At 39.3% G+C, this 20,822-nt stretch overlaps 1 protein-coding gene across 5 annotated transcripts in view; it reads left to right on the top strand.

The window, feature by feature from the left end:
- The first annotated feature begins 3,332 nt into the window (after positions 1-3,332).
- HERC3 (HECT and RLD domain containing E3 ubiquitin protein ligase 3) overlaps positions 3,333-20,822 on the top strand; it is a 115,974-nt gene continuing 98,484 nt past the window's right edge. For 2 of the 5 annotated variants that reach the window (XR_013766070.1, XM_079153209.1), the window contains exons 1-3: positions 3,333-4,769; positions 6,977-7,036; positions 17,800-18,054. Coding sequence is in view for 4 of the 5 variants with exons in the window: in XM_079153209.1 (XP_079009335.1) it covers positions 17,829-18,054 (226 nt within the window). In the remaining variant the exon portion in view is untranslated. Of the gene's footprint in view, positions 4,770-6,976; positions 7,037-9,552; positions 10,252-17,799; positions 18,055-20,822 lie in introns of those variants that run through there. The other 3 variants (XM_079153205.1, XM_079153206.1, XM_079153207.1) reach the window with 3 other exon arrangements.

The raw sequence follows: 20,822 nt of genomic DNA, 5'->3' as shown, positions 1-20,822 counted from the left end.
GACATTTTCTAATCATGGGACTTCTCTCTTGCTGTTTTAAGACTTACCGCTTACTGATGATCCCTTCAAGATAGCCTCCTAGCAACCAATCATGTATAGCTTAATGTGTGAACAGACTCCAGTACTAATCTAAATCATTCAAAACAATGTGTAATTATCAGGGCCAATAGAAAAATTTCAAAATAAACTACTTGCACCTTACCCCTTTTATCCCTTTAAAAATCTAGTCCTCTTTACCCTTAATAGAACACTTATTTGGTTTCTAACTGATCCAGTGTCTTCTGACTTGCAAATCTATTTTGTACTTGAATAAACACTGTCCTTGCTTTCTATTTTAGTCTTTAGTCTCTCTTTCTTTCCATGTTTGAACCCAAGAGTACTTTATCACTGACCTACAACCCCAGTCCTTTTTGTTTTTTATTTTGAGACAGGGTCTGCTAAGTTGCTTAAGGTTCTCACTAAACTGCTGAAGCTGGCCTCTCTAACTTGCAGTCCTGCTTCAGCCTTGTGAGTTGTGGGGATAATAGGTGTGCACCACCATGCTCAGCTTTGTTTATGATTTCTTGGTTTGTACCCTCAAGAACTCACTGTTAGTTCGGCACCTGGTGGATTTCCAGGAATGCAATTTTGGGGATCTTTAGAAAAGAGAAAGCTTCATGGAAATTTTCACTTCCTAAAGCTGTATTGCATGAAATAGAATTTCAGAGACAAGCAGAAAATGTTCATCCATCCAAATTCTGTAAACATTAATAAATTTTAACTTATATAGTGATGAGTTTCTTATATTTAAGGTAAGGTTCTTGTGCTTCATCCAAATGGCTTAAGGGAAAAAAATGTGGAGGGGTAGAGGAGAGAATCACAAGAAAGAAAAAAAGGAAGAAAATAATATATACTTAAACTCTATAAAATAGAATCAAGAAAAATAAAGGAATAATCCTAATGACTGCAAGCTCTTTGTAATCAGATATGATGCTTCTTATCTAGCACTACTATACATGGAACTTATTCAACAATATTTAATGATTTTTTGATGGATGTTAATATTGATTTATTGTGATGTTTTTCTTTTTCACATTAATAAATTAAAGCTGTGTGTTATACAACAGTTTTAAAAAAGATAACAGTGTTATATGTAGAGCTCTTGGACTGTATTAATAATCAAAAACAGTGAAAAAAGTTTTACAGCGGATTTTCCCTTTAAGTATTGACTAGACTGAAAATCAGTACTTTTGGGAGGTGGCTCAGAAACACCTTGTCAAAAGGTAGCCATACGAGGTGCATCTGCTTTACCTGTCGAATAGTGCCTTCCTCTCCTAGGGGTGAAGAAAAGAATTCTTCAAAAGTGTATCCAAAGAGAATAGTTTCATATTGACAAATGGTGCATGTGACAAATGATAGCCAGGTACAGGGTTTGGGGCTCATGCTTGTAATCCTGGTGCCTCCTGAAGCCAAGGTAGGAGGATCACAAGTTCCAGGCCAACCTCAGCAATTTATCAAGGTTCTAAGCAACTTAATGAGACCCTGTCTTAAAATGAAAAATAAAAAGGGCTTGAACTGTAGCTCAATGGTAAAGCCCTTTAGGTTCAATTCCCAGTACAAAAAAAAAAAAAAGTGTAGATGAGAGTCAGAATGTCATGATTGACTATTTTTCACATCAGTTTCATCTATGATATCAGAAATCCATCTGTCACTTTCTAAGTTTACCAAGTGAATGTTTAATGTTTGTTTGCAGGACAAGTAAGATAAATACAGAGTAGGGAGAAAAACAATCATCAAATTTCCATTGGAAATTTGCTTGGATTCAAAATAGACATGGATTTTAAGTAGTGAGCTGTGAAGAATGGAACAAATCAGCATGCATTCAGGTGAAAATGAGCAGCTCTGGGCATCATTCTTTTGTCAGGGGGATTCCTCTCCTGCTGAGTGATGGAGATGGGCCCTCCACTATGTCAACAGTTAAGAGTTAGAATTCATTAAATCTTTTATTTTTTAACAGGAATGTCTTTTTTTCTTTTGGGTCCTGGGGATGGAACTTCAGGTTTCTAATATGGTAGGCAAGCACTCTACTACTGAGCTACATCCCTAGCCCTTTTTATTTAAAAATTTTTATTTTGAGATGGGGGTCTCTGATAAATTGCCCTTGCTGGTCTCCAACTTGAGGTCCTCCAGGCTCAATCTATTGAGTAGCTGGGATTACAGGTGTGTGCTACTATGCCTTATAAGTGTCTGGTTTTTTTCCATAAAATTTATCTTGGTTAGCAACTACCTATTTCTTGATGCAAGTATTAGGCTGTTAGCATTCCCCTACTCCTTAATGGCAATAGGGACTGTGCCATTTTGCTCACCAATGTATCCACAGGGAGGGATGTTATAGTAGATGCTCAACATATATAGTAGCTTGTTAGAAAACACATGGCAAGGGCTGGGGTTGTGGCTCAGTGGTAGAGTGCTGCCTACCACTGAGACATTGAGTTCAATCCTCAGCACCTCATAAAAAACAAGTAAATAAATAAAATAAAGGTATTGTGTCCATCTACAACTAAAAAATAATTAAAAACACATGGCAAGTCAGCCAAGAAATGTATGGAAGATGGACCTATTGAAATGGTAAAAATAAACCATGCCCTCTTCAAACCAGTTAAATATATGCTACTAGGACTATTGTTGATGCTGGGGCTATTTAAAACCATTTTGGTGAAGAAAGCAGGGCCAACTTACTGAGAAAATTGCCCTATTACATTGGTTCAATTAAGAAAAGAAAATGAGCCAGGTGCGATGGTGCACACCTGTAATCCCAGCTATATGAGGCAGGAATTGAATTTAGTGAGACCCTGTCCCCCCAAAAAAGGGTAGGGAGTGATTAGAGATATAGTTAGGTGGTAGAGTACCCCTGGATTCAATTCCTGGTATCAAAACCTGTGGTATTTTCACTGGTCTATGAAGTATGATCCCAGGATTCTTGCAGGCTGTTTGGTAAGGAAGCTTATAGTACCATAGTGTGTTACTTAGACATCACTTCTACCCCATACCCAGGGTTGAATCTTTGATAATCGATCTCTTTTTTCGTACTGGGGATTGAACCCAGGGGGGCCTAAACACTGAGCTACATTCCCAGGGGATTTTACTTTAATTTTATTTTTTAATTCGAGACGGGGTCTTGCTAAATTCTTGAGGCTAGCCTAGAACTTGCAATCCTCCTGCCTCAGTCTCCAACGTTGTTGGGTACTGTGCCTGGCTCAGTCTTTTTTCCAGATAAAATTCTACATGAAAAACACCTGAGCCATGGGCCAGATACACTAACCCAAATACTAATTGATTACCCTCTTTGACCATTTCCTCGGGTTTTTTTTTTTTTTTTTTTTTGTGACTCTATCTGTAGACTGGATCTATTATAATAGACTGATCTTTTGTGAAACTGCCACACATCTGGAGCACAAGTGAATTCTATTATTCTTGTCCCCAGGGTTTTTAAACATAGCCAATGTGAAATCAAATTTAAAAGGTTTGCATTGTTATCTTAGATGATCTTAACTACTTGATAACTGAGGTGCTACTTATCTTTCTTGTCTCAGGGGTATTTGACCGTTTGCCTTATTTCACTGAGGATTCACTTGAAGCCAACATTATCTCATCCTCAGGATACAACACCACTCCTCAAAACTTTTTTTCTGCTTGGTCAATTTGTTAGGTTCTCAGACCAGGTGATTGTAGACTTGAGGTGATTTAAATGTCCTTGGAAAGAACTCTTCTGGTCCAAATGCCAGGTTATAAAAATTCTCCCACTAGGGCAGTCATCCTAAAGCACTAGTTTCTCAATCTGCATTTCAGATTTAAGGAGGGCTGACACATGAAGTCACCTTCGAGAATGTTTTCTTCAAAAGATTATCTGTGGATCAGATAAGGGCCAGGGAGAGTCTAAAAGCACACGTGACCTTGCGGAGGAAGCCGAGGAAAGTGAAGAAGGACAAACTTCTTTTTAAAATCCGTTATTGGGTTTTAGGTCACAGGTTCAGATTATGATTTGAGATCTTATACTCAGTGACACTGCTTTTCATGCTCTTTCAAGCTCTCCTTTCTTCTGCAGCACAGCTCTCCTCTCAGACTCTCAACTCCCCAGAAGGGCGCTGGCAGCACCTCCGCTGCAGCGGACCTCCTTCCCGCCTCTCTCACTGCGCAGCCCCGAATCCCTCCCGTTTCAGCTCTGCGCTTCCCATGGTCCTCCGAAGGCAAGTAAAACAGAATACTGCACTCATCCTCATTTGTCACTCTCTAGCTTTTTTAACCCTGCTCTCAGGGCTTTCGGTCATTTCTGCAAAGATAAGAACCAGACCCAAACCTAAATAAACCGACCATCAGTTCCTTCGCTTCCCCATCAGTGAAAAGCAGTCTTATTCCTGCCGAAAGCTCTGTGTCTTGGAGTCCGATCTCAGCTCACACGCCAGCGCCGCTGTCCCTTGCTGGGTCGGCGGGTCCTGTCACCTCCGGCCGCCCGCGCCTCCTTCTCCGGCCTGGGCCTCTCCCCGCCTCCCGCCCGCGGCTCGCGTCGCCCCGCCTCAAGCCCGCGCTACCGCAGTCACTATTGGTGCGCGGTCAGCCCAGAATGACGTCCATTGGCCAAGTGAAAAGTCATTCACCCAGCGCATTCCGCCGCCCGCAGGCTTGCGGGGAAACTTCCTTATTATTGTGACGCCGAAAACCGAGAAACCCCGAGCCGGGCCAGAGGGGCTGTGACAGTCGGAATCCCGAGCTGCGGTTCGGCAGCTGCCGAGGTGCGCGGGGCGGGGGCCGGGGTTCCAGGGAGGAGGGCATCGTAGAGCTGCAGCCGCGCGGCCGCCGCATCTCGCCCGGCGCGGCTGTCGGCGCGCGGATCCCAAAGGGGCGGCTGCCCCTCTTCCCGCGGCTCTAGCGGCACAGGCGGCTGCAGGGCACCTAACGCGGCGATTCGCGGCCGGGGTGCGGGCGGCGGGCCTGCGCCGGGCGCCTCCCTGGCGTTCTCGGGGGCTTGCCTTCTTGCTAAAGAGCCCTGCTCCAGGAAAGGATAGGAAAGCATTCAAAATGGGAGCGCCCCCCCTCTCCCCGCCCAGATTCGGCTGCCCGCAGCCCGCGAGGAATTGCGACGCAGAAAGTCAAAAGGAGGCCCCTTTCCTTCCTCTTTCCCCTGCCCCCATTTAAATTTTGGGCTCCAGTGACCTCCTTGCCGTGAGGGGCGCGGTTGCTTCTTCGCGAAATGGGAGCCGGTGAGGCCTCGGCATTTCGGGGAACCTCGGCGGCCGCAAGGAGTTGGCGCTGGGGACGCGGGGCACTGCGTCCGCGGTGACAGCGCCGGTGGAGCCGCGGCGCCCGGCACCACCCACCTGGCGGAGGCCAAGCCGGCTCGTCTGGCTCCGGTCCGCCTCTTGGGCGGAGCCCGGCCGGAGGGTGTGTGTGGACACGTGTGCTCGCCTGTGTGTGTGCCGACCCGTAAGTGCGCGGACCGGCACCGGGGTGTTGGCAGTCGGGACCGTCCGGGCCGGTGGGACTTCGAGTCATCCGGAGTGGGCCAACCAGGACAACTAGACCGGGAAGAGCATGAGTAACCTGAAACAAATGAACCTGTTAGAGACAGGACCTCCTGCAACTGTGCACTGATGCTGAATAAGTATTTGAACTTTGCTGTTGCCCGGTCACTGTTTCTGGCTGGTTTTTTGATTACATTTTAGATTTCAAATCAGTCCCCGTTAGAAAGTATCTGAAATTCATAGCTAAGCTTTCCAGAAGTTTGCTTGAATTCCTCACACATGAAATGGCTCGTTAAAGACGATTCAAGCACCCTTCCATTTTTGTGTGCCTCCTGGCTCCACAAATAGGAAACTATTTCTAGAACCTTCATTTGATGACTTGATAACATCAAGGGAGCTGATTTTTAGACTGGGAAGAAAGAAAAATAAAATCAGAATTAACAGACCTTTTAATTGCAGTGACTAGAGAGAGGATATCGTTTTAATATGAGATAAGTGTTCTCGTTTTTTGTATTTTCCTTTTCTGTGGAGGAGGAGGGAGTGACATTATGAATCAGAAAAGCCAAATAGATCAATCACATATTTCTTGAGCGAAATAGATGAATTATATGTTCCACAGCATTGACCCCCATCCAGTTTGGGAACCTTCTGTAGAAGGTATAATGCAGAAATCAATGTTAGAAAACTTGCAAAACTCCATTGGCTAACACTTGTTTAGTGGATAGTTGGGTTTTCATTTTTGAAAAAGAAACAGGGATTCTAAAAAGACCCACACGGTGTGGTTGACGCTTTTTAGTTATAGCATTTCATTCTGAAGAACACATTAACATTTCTTAAGGTTTGGATAGCCAATTAAAAACACTTCTATACATAATGAAAGTTGCACCCCTAGTGGTGATACAAGATAGTTTTGCCCAGAATTTCAGAAATCAAAGTGATCTCCAAACTTAATGGAATTTTCTATGAGAAGATAGAAATAAAGTTATGATGCTTGTATCTGAAAATCATGCAGGACTTTTTAGAGACTTGTGCCTCTCAGTCTCGTTTTGCATGATAGAGGGCGTGCTAATGAGGAGGAATGAAAGGGGAGAGTCTTCATTTTCTCCTATTGCGCAAAATAGTTACAGAGTGTGTGTTATACAGAAAAAGAAAACAGAGAAAATTGAATTATTTTCCAGAAATTAGCCTTCATAACCTAACCTAAATGTGTTAGGCTAATTAATGCTATTTTTACTACTCCCTATCAAATGGCAGGAATTTTATAAGGTGGTATATGTGACTCAAATTCACATTTACATGATGCGAATTAATATCTTCAAGGTTGGTTTGAAGTTACCCAGGCCAAATTCCCATCTTGAGAATACAGTGTTTGGGGAATATTCAAACTTGAATCATTAAAGATATCTTATTTTCAGAAGTTTACTTCTGTCTTTGCTGAGTTCCATACAAATGTTAATTATCCTTTCTTTAACTTGCAGCTCCCAAGGTAAGGTGGAACAGTTCGGCTTCTAGTTCTAATGCCAAGTGTGTGATCTTTGGTGAGTTACTTATTTTCTCTGAATCTCAGTTTTTCTCATCTTACAAATGGAGATAGTATCAAACTCAGATAAAACTGATAAAAGGATTAAACAAGACAATGTCAAGGACTCAGGCAGATATAGCTGCCTAGAGAATAACCTTAACACATCTTAATGCCTTCCTTCTGCTGTGAGGCAGTGAAAACAAGCCCAGAAGTTGGGAGACCTGGTTTCTGGTCTCTGCTTCAACTGCTTACCTCTAGAGAACCAGTTACTTGGCCCATGAAGGCCTCAGCTGCCATTAAAATGAGGTTAGGAATGTAAGTCTCTTGCCTAGAGGTTAGATCAAATGGACTGTTAAAGGCCTCTTTAATAAGATGATCCTTTTGATGATATAACTTTGCTCCCTTTAACATTTACTACTTTTAAAATTAATACCTGTTATTGGCAAGGACACGTGCTTCTGTGTAAGTGAACTGGTTTTATTGTGTCAGTGAACCTAGAGGAAGGTCTGATTAACTCTGTTGAGATTGGGTCATCTAGGTTCTAGTTGTCTAAAAACATCCCCACTGATTTAGTTAATATGAGCTCTCTGTTGTGTACAACTTCCTCTTTAAAGTTTTATTTTCAAAAGAGCGTGTGTCTTGGCCACCTTTTATTTAAGAGTGAAGTGCCACATTTAAGAGTACAGTGCCATGTTTAAGAGCATGGACTTTGAAGTCTAGTAGAAGAGATTTGAATTCTGCCTTTGACTTAGTAAGTTTCCATTTTGGCTACTTGTTTACATGTTCTTGAGCAAGTGACTTAATCTTGCTAATCCTGGGGGTTCCAAAGTGGTTATGCCAATTCATACTACCACCAACTGTGTTAGAGTTTTTTCTATATCTTTTGATTTGACAACGGGCAGATTAAATAATCTATGTAAAGTTTTTAGCACAGATCCAGACACATAGTAGGCTTGCAGTCACAGTATAAATTATTTATTGAGTCCTTACTATGTGCTAGACACTAATCTAGCCTCTAAGGATAGAGAAATGAACAAAAGAGGCTCAGTTCTTCCTTCCTGGAGCTTTCATGCATAGCTAGAATTCCATATTCTCAATTCTAGCATGGTGGTGATTTCTTTTACTTTGTTTTCTTTTGTTTTTGAGCTGGGGAATCAAACCCAGGGCCTTCTTGGGTGGTCGGCAAGCACTTTGCTACTGAGCTGCACTCCAGCCCATGCTGGTGATATAGGTCCATACCATTTAAAGTTAACTTCAGTTGTAAAAGGAATTCTATTTTCAAATCTGCTAAAACGTGGTGAGGGGTCAGTACATTTCAGATAGAGGAAATAAATTATTATTTTTTGTTATTGTTTACAGAAAAATTGTGGGAATTCTGATTTTTCTCAGATTCGTGTTCACTTCACTAGGTACCTGTCAAGCTTCTACTGTGCTCCTGTACTCTGAGAACAGGAGATACAGAGGTGAATAAACCCTACCCTCCACAAACTTCCCATCTGTAGGGAGAAGGTGTTGATGGAGAAAATGCAAGAAGCAGTGTTACTGCTTCAGCAATACTTTTATTTATTTTTTATTATGAAGTATTTATAATCATAAAATAATGTATGTGAAATATGTACTAAGAAATATAAAAAAAAAGTCAGACATGGTGGTGCATGCCTGTAATCCCAGCTGAGTAGACTGAGGCAGGAGGATCTTGAGTTCAAAGCCAGCCTCAGCAAAAGCAAGGTGCTAAGCAATTCAATGGGATGCTGTTTCTAAGTAAAATACAAAATAGGTCTGGGGTGTGGCTCAGTGGTGGAGTGCCCCTGAGTTCAATCCCTGGTGGCCCCCCCACTCCCCCGCTCCCCCCCACCAAAAAAAGAATGTGGAAAAAAAAGACAAAAACAACATGAGCCCTACTTTTAGAGCTCCTCTGTTTGTGCTCCTTCCAGATTGTTTTCTCCATCCTTCTATTTCCATGATCATTACCTTGTATTTTGTGTTTAATTTTTTTGTTTAATAGTTTTGCCATCATTAATGTATTTATCTCCAAATAATATGTATGTTACACTTATGTTTAAACTTTGTGTAATACTTTGAATTCTTCTGTGATTTGACTATTTTTAAGACAAATTACTGATGCTTATAAATGGAGGTAATTTATTTTTCACTCATGTGCAGTCTTCTATTCTCTGTATGTACTGCAGTTTATCTGTTTGTTTTAGTTGATGGTCATTTGGATCTTTTAAAAGCTTTTCTATTTCTAATATGTTGAAATCAACATTCTTAAACATATATCTTGGTGCACATGCTCATGAGTTTTTTCACTGCTTTATATGATGAGATAGTCACTTTCCATATGTGGCCATTTACTTTAGAATTAAAAATAATTAAAATTAAGTATTATTAAAATTTTAGTTCTTTAATTGTATTAGTCTCATTTCAAGTGCTCAGTAGCCATATTTGGCTACTGGCTACCACATTGGACAATGCAGATGTCTATATATATATCTATATATTAGAGATCTATGTTTATAACTCTATCTATCTATAGTATTTTCATCATTCTAGAACTTACCGGTTTTACTCATCTTTGTATCTCCACCTCTCGAATAAGGTGCAGGAGCGCCATAGCTTCTTAATAATTTGGATGGATAGGTTGTAAGCCCATCAGTAAAATTACTGTGCTATGTGGTATTCACATCTCTGGTCTTCACTAGGTAATGCCTACTTGTTCTTAAAAGTTGTAATGCCAGTTTGCACTCTCACCTGCTGTGCATAAGAGTTCTAGCTGTTTAGTTGCTGTTGTCAGACTTTACCATTCTTGCCAGGCTAGTCCAGTGTCTTTTGAAGGCAGCCCACAGCTTACCCAGAATGCCAAGCCCAGTACTAGGTAGTGAAGAAGGCACTACCTGTAAAGGGATGAACATGGGAAAGGCAGGAGTGTTTGTGTTGGTTGAAAGGATCAAAGTCCTGCTAAGATGAAGGAGAGGGAGGAAGCAGCAGAGAGGGATTCACATTATTGACAACTTCTGTTTGTCTTTTTTGTCACTTCTGCTGCTGGGAGTAAAATTTGTGACAAAGCATGTCATTAGAATGAATCATTTTTTGTTACTGGAGTTAATTCTGCATTTGCATTTTGATTCCAGATTTATTTAAAACTTAGATTTGGGGAGTACCTGTAAAGCACTAAAGACTTGGACATTAATTTTCCTGCAGTTGGAAAGTCCCCTCCACACTTACACTGAGGTATTTGCTTCTAAGCTTATTTGAAAGGAAGCTTATCTCTATTTTAAAACAGATTAGAAGACCTGCCTGAATGTTATTTAGGTTTTAGTGCCTTTCAAACAAAGGAATAAGAACTAGCAAGGTTGTTGTGTTGCATATACTGTGATTGTAAGAAAAAGTTTAGATGTTGACGTTTGTCTTGTAAAATTCACCTTCGTAGAACTGGTAAAAAGATATAACTGCCCCCACTTCCTTGCCCTCTCCAGAATTTAAAAGAAATACACACAGAGAACTTTCTCCTAGCAACCTCAAATCCCCTTCATGAAAATTATGGCAGATGGTGGAAAAGCTGTGGTACAGATTTGGCGGAACATAGTTAATGCTAATCACCGTGAGGGAGAAAGGAGTCATATCCTCACCTTCTTTTGGGAACTATCTTGTCTGCAGAGATCTCAAAGCAGAGCACTAGGGGAGCAAGAGTAATAGTGATTACAGCAGCTGACATTTATTGGTCACTTTCTACTACATACCAAGTACCACACAAAACACTTTTTAAAAACATGCATTTTCTCATTATTCTTTACCCCATTCTCTGTCACTCTTTTCTTCATTTTAGAGAAAGGAAACAGGCTTTCCCCAGGTTTTCCAGCTAGCATGTAAATTTGGGGCTTCAACTTTAGTCCTTTTTAGCCATTAAGAGTATCCTGAATCTTTTACCAAGAATAGATGAGGCTCAGTGGCCGAGTGCTTGCCTAGCACATGTGAGGCTCTGGGTTCGATTCTTAGCACCTCATAAAAATAAATAAGTAAAATAAAGGCATTGTGTCCATCTACAACTAAATATATATATATATATATATGCACTTATACACACACACACACACACACACACACACACACACATATATATATATTTATATATTAAGAATAGGTGAGGAAAAGGATGAGGAAAGTACCAGGTGACCATCAAGGGACAGTCATCTTTTGAAAGTCATCCTTCAAAAGTCATCTTCTATTTTGTTTTGTGATGGGAAAATAAGAGACAGGAAATGGAGGGGCTGGGACTGAGGTGGTATGGAACAACTGTGAGGAGTATAGTCCTAAGAAATCTGTGACAGATTTCATAATTGTGTGTTTTGAAAGGAAATAAAAGACTCTAGGAGCAAGGGAGAGAATAGTGGGTCTGGGAAAATGAGTAGGAGAGATCAGGGGATCAAGCTCTCCAGTGATGTAGACTGTTGTTGAGCTTAGACCTTTAAATTTATGGACACCAGCAGCTACCAAATGTGTTTTAATTACAAGTGAAGGAAACTCAATTTTGTACAAACTTAAGCAAACAAAGGTGGTTTATTTGACTATATTTATAGTTGATTCTTATTATTTGCAGTTGTTATGTTCCATAAGGTTATTATGAACACCAACCACCTTAGTAATACAGAGCCGTTGCTTCTTGACAGATATAGAGATAGATTCCTGCAAGCCTCTGGTCACATTTTTGTCAACAATTAAAACAAAACCTTGCTTCATGTGTGCCTCTGTCTAGGCACCTTATTCAGTATATGTCGTTAACAAAATTATATATTTCTTTATAGAAAAAATTATTTGAGAAAGGTTTAACATTTTCCTGACCCTGTATAAGTGACAATAATTTTTAGCCTTTAGCTCATATCAGTGCTGTCTGCTATGCTTTTTGGTTTTTTATTGGTTCTGATCTCATGATATATCTCACAGATATAGCTGCTTCCCTATTTTTTCTTTAGCTTTTCTATAGCTTCTTCATGCCCTGTAGATGTTACTTTGGTACTTTCCTGAATGTCCTCATGTACATATGGGCAGATTTCCTCTTCCTTTTTTGGATGTACCCATTAGTGATTCATTAACATTGAGTTCACAGCCAACATTATAATTCATGCATGAAGAAAATTTAACACACATTTTTGTAAGACATATCACAGCTTCTTGTACCTACGAACGTTAGACAACTCTTTACTTGAACTTTATTTTAGATTTAAACATTGCCAACAAAAAACCAGAAACAATTAAAAAATGCAGCACTAGATAAGTTACAAAAACACTTGTTTTATACTTTGAGAGTTGGAACAAGACTGCCTTATTCACCTTTAGCCAGGAATGGGTGTGTAGGGTGACTCAAATTTTTAGCTTCTCTGTGCATGTCTGGGAATGACATGCACAAATGACAAGCACTCCAAATATTGGTTTTGGGGTTACAAATAAATTTTATTGAATAGGCATGTTCACAAGTATGGAAGCCATCAATAATGAAAATCAGCCAGAGCTGGGCATGGTTGCGCATGCCTGAAATCCCAGCTGAGACAGGAGGAACCCAAGTTCAAAACCAGCCTTAACAACGACGAGGCGCTAAGCAAACTCAGTGAGACTTTGCCTCTAAAGCAAATACAAAATAGGGTTGGGGATGTGGCTCAGTGGTTGAGTGCCCCTGAGTTCAACCCTGGTATCAAAAAAAAAAAAAAGAAAAAGAAAATCAGTCAGATGTAGAGTAAATAAAGATAGTGGTGCAGGTACCAGGCAAGAGGGGGAGTGAAAGTTTAGTCGTACTGGATGGAGCTCTTTCTCTCTCTTATCTGAATCTCTGTGAATTGTAGCATGATAATCTCTTATAGATATTCTCCATGTGACGAGGAAGGTAACTTCCAATAGCCTCAGTTATCCTTCAGAGGCAAAATGTAGTCTCTCGCCAGAGCTCCATAGAACATAATATGGGGAAGACTCTAGTCCAGATGGAAGTGTGAACCTTTTCCTGCACTGATCACTGTGACTTAAAGGTGGCATTCTCTTATTGACTTGACATGACACATGGGGTATGGCCTAAAAATGGCAATCTTTCGTTGGTTGGGCATGAGTTGTATGCTAGGGCATAGGAATGGCTTTTCTGATTGGCTTGGTCAGGGTCATGCCCATCCCTGTTCAATCTGGGGGTGGAGTTTGATACTAAAGAGAGACTTGAGAGATATGAGCAGAAAAAACTAGTACATAATATACATGAGAAATTTTTGAAAAACTAACCTTTGTTGTTTAGAAAGAAGTACCACATTAAGATGCAGCTTTCTTTTACCTTAAATGCATTTCAGTTTAGTCATAGGGTACAAAGTTTCAGTTAGATAGGAAGAATATGTTTTTGAGAGCTATTGTATAGCATGGTGACTAATATATTTAATATAAGTATTGTACAGTCAGCCCTTTATATATGTGGGTTCCACATTTACAGATTCAACCAACAGTGAATAGAAAAGACTTAAAAAATTATGTCTGAATTGAATATGTACAGACTTTTTTCTTCTTGTAATAATTCCCTAAACAAGTTATTTATGTAGCATTTCAATTATATTAGGCATAAATAATCTAGAGATGATTTAAAGTATATTGGAGGATTGCTTTGGTTATATACAGATATTACATCATTTTTTAGAAGAGACTTGAGAATCTGTGGATTTTGGTATCCTGGGGGTGCAGTCCTGGAACAGTCCTTCACAGATACTGAGGGATACCTTTATTTCAAAATTGCTGAGAAACTAAAATTCTGATGTTCTTACCACAAAAATGGCAAGTATGTGAGATGATGGATATGTTAAATAGCTTGATTAGTCATTCCACAACGTATTTATATATATACACAAATATCACATTGATCGTACCTGCTAAATATATACAATTATTACTTTTCAGTCAAAAGCTAAGAAAATGCATTTTGGTCATGGCGTTTTACAATCTGTTTATCTTTGCTCTTGTTTGTTGCTGCCATTTTTGCTCAGTATAAATATGCTACTGTGGACATTGTTTGCAGGTCTTTGTGTACAAATAGTCATGGCTTCTTGGTACCATAATTTTAGACACATTGTTTATACTCGGTTTAATCTTACAGCTGCCTAATCTCATCTTTTATCTATAAATTCTGATGAATTTCACTTGTGGAGGGCAAATTTATTCTCAAGTTTTAGGACATCCTGGATTATGTAGTGACTACAGCTTAGTCATTCCACTAATATTTGTATTGGGGTGTTGTAGGTGACATATAAATCTACTGGGTGACAGTGTAGCCTTGTGGATAACTGTGGACATTTATTTGCATCAGGCTCAGATTTACAGGCTCCTTCCAGCTATGTGACCTTGGGCATGCTTCTGCATCTCTCTGAGCCTTGCTTTTTCTGAAAATGATGCTAAAAATAGTACTAATAGTGCAGGGTTTTGTGAAGATGAAGTGATATAATGACATAAATTGCTTATTAGCACGGTGATTGATGTATAGTATTCTGTGATGTTGCTTATAATAAGTATGGGTAGGAGAGATAAGGCAAACTCATGAAACATTAAGAATGAAGAAAGAAATTAGTGTGGATAACAGTAGTTGAGCAAGTGGGGAAAATTAAATTGTGAGTAGATTATATGATCTTATCCTTACACTACCATCTTGCCAGTTTTATATTTTAACTTTCTTCCATTTCCCTTAAATTTTTCAATTCCACCCCCCCCAAAAAAAATGTTTAATACTTTTTTAGTCTAGGGTCTAGACAAGGAGTTAAAATCTTGGAAAGAAGCAGAACTTTCTGATTAAGAGAGCAAATTGAGATTCAGCTTTTATACTTTATTTTGAGTCTTTTCATATTTTTCCTGTGAACCTCAAAGAGTTCAAAGAGTAAGTCAGATATTGTAATGCAGTTGTGAAATTAGGTTGTTCATACAAATTAATGTCACGAAGTTAAGGACAAAGTACTATATTTGTTGTTAAGAAGGGTGGAAAGAATTAACTTAATTTATATTGTAATTAATCTGTACACATTTGGGACTGATTGTATGTTGGGAGAAGACAGTTTTCTATTTTAAAAGCTGAGTTTGTGTAAGAAAAACCAATTAAGCCTCCATCTTTGTAGTTTTAAATTTATAAAAATTAGTGAAAATTCTCTCCTGTAGATTGAATGATGAATGCAGCTTTGACATGTTCCCCCTCATCCTGTAGTTCAAAGACTTCACCATTTCTTTTAGAATCTATCCTCTTTCCTTGATGAAGGATTAACTAAGACACCCTGGAAGTCTGCAGTCTTGCCTTGCAGTATTGATGTTTTGACCTGTAGAACTAGAAACTGATTCTCAATGTGGGGTGAATAGCAGCTTGAACAAGTATAGTTAAAAAATGATATTCAGTATCATAATTAAAATTTATATTTGGAAACTGAAATATAATTGGAATCCTTAAGATCAGTCCTTGGCACTCTATTTTAATCCAAATGAAGTGATTTGAGCCCAGGACAATGCTGATTATAGGTTTAGTATATCCCCCCACATTTCTAAGAATTCCTGAGGGGAAGAAGATTGTTTTAAGTTATCCTATCATGACTCACCCAAAGTTCTTGCTTTTCATGTAGTCTCCAGTGTTTATGAGGGGACTCCAGGGGCTTTTCCTCAAGGTTCTTTTGATTTTGCCTATGCTGGTAAGTACAATTATTTCAGGAGTGTTTCTTTACAACAGAAAATTTGGGATTCTGAAAAGTAACTATAGGACAAACAACAATTTCAAACTATGTTAGACATCACTGTTCTCAAAATTCATCTGTTCTTAAAGAATCTATAGCTTACTGATCACGTTCCAAATTTATAGCTATACTACAGATTTCAATCACTCCCTCTTAATTTGGTATCTGAAACAGGAGCTTCAATTGTATTATGACATACTTATGATTTTTCCCTTTCCTTAGAACAGGAGGGGCCCAGTAGGTGTTTTCTGGAACAGAAGGATCACCTACTTGAGATTTCCAACTTTAGCAATAGAAAGAACTTTTGAAGTTTTAGTATTTAAAAAGAAAGTCTAATCAAAGCATTACACAAAGTTTTCCCTCTTAAGTCTTTGTAAGCAGAAAAAGGCAATAGAAGATTGATATTCTTCCACTTATTCATAGTAAACTCTTGGGATCCTTTGTCCTGCTCTGTTCTGCGAGAATACATTTATCAAGCATTTTGTTCCTATTATTTTTGTAATGACAATTCCAGTAATTAAATTCAATAATACATTGACTGGTATGGAGTCACAAAGGCAGGGCATGTATAGCAAGATAAAGGAGACTTTAAAAATATTAAATCTTTAATGAGATAATCCACATATTATAAAATTTGCCAATTTAAAATATAAAATTCAGTCTTTTAAAAATGTATTCACCAAGATGTATAAGCCAGCCTTACAATCTGGATGTAGAACATTCTATCACCTTTCAAAAGTAACAGGAACAGTCACTTTTTCATTCCCCTTTCCCTCACCAGCCCTAGGCAGCCACTAAACTGCTTTCTGTCTGTATATACTTGACTTTTCTGGATATTTCATGTAAATGTAATCCCACAATATGTAGTCTTTTGTGGTTTCTTTCACTTGGCATAATGTTTTTGTGGTTTACCTGTGTTCTGGCCAAATTTTCTATTGAATGGATACACTACATTTTGTTCATTCTTTCATCACTTAATGAACATTTGACTTATTTTCACCTTTTGATACTATGAATAGTGCTTTCACAATATTTGTATACAAAGTTTTTTTGTGGATATATTTTTGGAGTTCTCTGTGGCATATACTTAGAAGTGAAATTGTTGGATCATGTGGTAACTCCGTGTTTTTAGCCTTTTGAGTTCTGTTTTTGAAAGCAGCTGCCACACATTCCTATCAGCAATGTAGTAGGGCTCCCATCTCTCCACCTCCTCATCAGCACTTCTTAGCTGGCCATCCCAGTGGGTGTGGCTCTCCCCACCGTGGGGGAGAGATATGAAATTTTATTTTATTTTTTGTATGAATGAGAAGCATGCATATTAAAAGGTCATGAAACTTTAAGCTAGTGTATGAGTCATGATCAGTCAAAATTGACTACCTGCTTTAGAGAAGAAATCTGTGTTATACTGTGGTTTAAATGAAGGAGATTGAAATCTGGTGGGAAGTTCAGTTATGAAGGTATAGAAAGAGCTGCTAGTTAAGGCGGTGTTGTAGTGTCATGTCAGAAGGATGCAGGTTGATGGTCATCAGAATGGATCTGGAGTCTCTTAGGCAGGAAGTGAATCTTGATTCAGATGTGGGTGATGGGTAAGAGGAAAAAAGGAGATAACATTTTTTTCCTATTTCTCATTTTCCTTTCAAATGGTACAGTTAAACCAAGGTAAGAACAGGGTTATGTAAAGAAGTTAATTGGTTCAAATATATTTTTAAAATATTAAGCAGAAAAATCAATGAAAGGTGCATTGGAAAATGGTCTAAAAGTGATGTCATGATAGTGATTTAAAAACTGTTGCTACCTTAATGTTTTGCAGAGTGTTTCAGCCAGTTTCTGGTATTCTCAACAGTGACCTGAAAACCACATTCTGTGTTCATGCATTCATTTAAACAAGCAAATCTTGTTTAATGTTTTATTTTGAGATGCAGGATATCTGGAGACTATTACAGGGGGGAGGATTTTTTAAAAAATTGGTTGCATTTATTACCTAAATTAATTTTATCTGACCTATTTTAATTTTAATTTCTTTCTCTCTCTCTCTCTCTTTTTTTTTTAACAAAACTTCTAGGCTACATGACTCCCTGAAGGATAAGAACAATGTTATGCTGGGGATACTGGTCTCTGGGCCAACCAGGTATCGGCACCAACCTGCAAGGAATTGTGGCTGAGCCACAGGTGTGTGGATTCATATCAGACAGAAGTGTCAAGGAAGTGGCCTGTGGAGGAAACCACTCAGTGTTCCTTCTGGAGGATGGGGAGGTGTACACGTGTGGCTTGAACACTAAGGGGCAGCTGGGCCATGAGAGGGAAGGAAACAAGCCAGGTGAGTGCACCTTGTCTGCCTTGATTATTGGGAATGGAAAGGGGATCGGCAGAAGGTTGGCTGCAGATTTTGAAACCACGCATTAGTTTTTCAGGGAAACTCTTACTCTTTTGAGCAATGCCGGATTCCCTAATATTTAGAACTGTTGTGTCTAATTCAAGCCTTCTGATGGAAAAACAGACTTTTTCCTTTTTCATCTTGTTATATAACACATGAAATATCAGTTACCAAGGAAGGGGAAGTGACTAGTTGTTGATTTCCCATCATCCCCCTCCACCAGTAATTAAAAGCTAAGACATTTGATGGTTTTGTGGACAGGTAATCTTTAATCAATATCGAAAGTTTTTCTCCTGAATTTTATAAAGCATCTGGTGCTAAGTACTATGCTGGGTCTTGTGAGTAGAAAGATGAGTGAGATACAGTGATGAGGCTCTAGTGATCCCCCTGGCAAGTGCTGTCATGGAAGTCTGAGTGCAGTAAGTTGATGAATATGCTGGGGTTGCAGGGAGATTCAGTCTGCCTTCAGGGGTTGAGTGGGAAGGATGAGTAGGACTGTGTGTGTGTGTGTGTGTGTGTGTGAAAGAGAGAGAGAGAGGAAGGAAAGAATGTGCAGGAACACCCAATTTATTGCACTGAGTATGCCCAGTGGTGTGAATGTAAAAGTGCAGTACAGGGTCAGAATGTGTTTAATAGTGTGCTAATAGTGTGCTGAGACTGGTATTAGAGGGTGATTGGAGAGAAGAAGCTGGAAAGGTAGCGGGCTAATTTCCTTAAATTTTAGTGCTTTCCATGTCTTTGGGACAGGTGCTGGGCATATTTAAGTCTGTTGGTTTGCATTTTTTTCCTTTTTATTTTTAAAGAATCTAAGTTTCACTTTCAGTGTATGTAAAGCATGGACTTGTGAGGTACTTTTAGTAGTGATGAGTCTCCTTTTGGTGAGAAGTAATAGGGTAGGGTCTTAAATTTGACCACATTTTTTGCCACATTAGCAAGGCATATTACCTGCTGTCCTTTTCATGCAACATAGATCAAATCTAGACACTACAACTTCATTAAGGAACATCATTGCTGTTTTTATGGCACAGTGTTACTAATATGTGTTTATTTAGACAAGTAAACTTGGGTGAGCTAGTTTTCTTCTGTGACACTGTCTTCTATTTCTTTCATTAGCTCTCATAGTAAATGACTGGGCTCCATGGTTTCTCTATCCAAATGTCAATATAATCTTTAGTTTTTATATTGCTCATTGGAAAAACGGTTGCAGGGCTAATCTTAAGAAAAATCATGAAGTATGTGAGGTGTGTTTCATGGGCTTCCACTTCTTCATTTTCTGCTCCCAGTTTTCCTCCCTGAGATAGAACACCAGTCCTGTTCACCTAAAAGTAATATCTAGTGTCCTAGCCAGGACTTTCTTAGCCTGCGGGCCCTGAACTTGGGATTTCAAGAAAGAGGTTTGTTGAATCATCTACAGACCAATACTCTTTTTTTTTTTTTTTATAACATTTATTTATTTATTTATTTTTTTGTGGTGCTGAGGATCTAACCTAGTGCCTCACACATGCTAGGCAGGCGCCGTACCAGTGAGTTGCTACCCCAGCCCTAAACCAATACTCTTGTATGTACAATACATCTAATACTACAGGTTTTCAAATGATCCTGCTATTTACTGAAATAAAACCCAGTTGAAAGTGCCACTAATTCCTGAGTCAGAACCTTCCTGTTTATCATGTGTTTACCAGTTAGGACAATATAAATAGAGTATACAACTACCATGAATGTGGCAGGGAGATTTTTTTACTTTTACAAATAGTCTTACTGGAAAAGATTAAAAACCAAGGTCTTTTTTTCCCCTCTGCCTATTAAAACTCACTTTCCTAAATGTGCTCTGTTTCTCAGGTGAGAGCCAATGTCTGACAATGAATACCTGTAGAGGGGTTAATGGCAGGTCACAGCTCAAGAGCCTGTTCTTTCCTGGGGTGATGTCTGCATTTATACAGCACTTGGAGACACTTTAGGCCCACTTCAGTGACTCTTGAAGGACTTGTGCTCACCCTGACCAGGCTTTGAAGGGAGTATTTTGAGAACTAGGAGATCACTCTGGAACTCCTGGAGATAATAAACTTAGAGCAGACTTGAGTCAGGTAACATAGTAATGGAGGCATTACCCTCTCTGACCTAAAATGAGGGTTATAATACATTTTCTTTCATAGAGGGAGCTAATCTGTGTCAGCATCTAATGCAGTGTCTGGTGCTTTTTTTTTTTTTTTTTTTTTTTTACCTCATGCCTCCCAGATCATGCCACTGTGACGTTTTCACCATCTGGCAGAAAGCCCAGTGCTGTCTCTGGAGATACAGGGAAAGATGCCTGGGTTGGGAGTTTGAAAACTGAAATCTATTTTTTTGTCCACCAGGAAGTAATAGCATAAGTCCTGGGCAAGTTTCTGTTTCTGAGTGTGAGTTCCTGTTCCTATAAAAGGAAGAGACTTCCTATTTTAATATTATAGTTATTAATGAAGTGGATTCATATGGTAAAGAAAACTTCACAAAGTTTCCTGCAGCCTGTGAAGGCTGTCTTCCTCTCTTCTCAAACTCCTCTGTCTTTTGTTTATTTTCCATAGCTCTGCCTTCTGGCAGCAGCCTCACTGCAGAGCCACAGGTTCAGACATTCTTCACTATACACCTTTATCTTAGAACCTAGGGTGAGAGGATTCTCCTGGGGTAGCAAGAGGGCAAGGGAACAGAAATGTTGCACTACAACCACAGCAAAG

The sequence above is a fragment of the Sciurus vulgaris genome, assembly GCF_902686455.1.
Source record: "Sciurus vulgaris genome assembly, chromosome: 9".
Taxonomy (NCBI): Eukaryota; Metazoa; Chordata; class Mammalia; order Rodentia; family Sciuridae; genus Sciurus; species Sciurus vulgaris.
The sequence above is the reverse complement of the archived record's forward strand: the minus strand, read 5'-3'. Positions and strand labels throughout refer to the sequence as shown.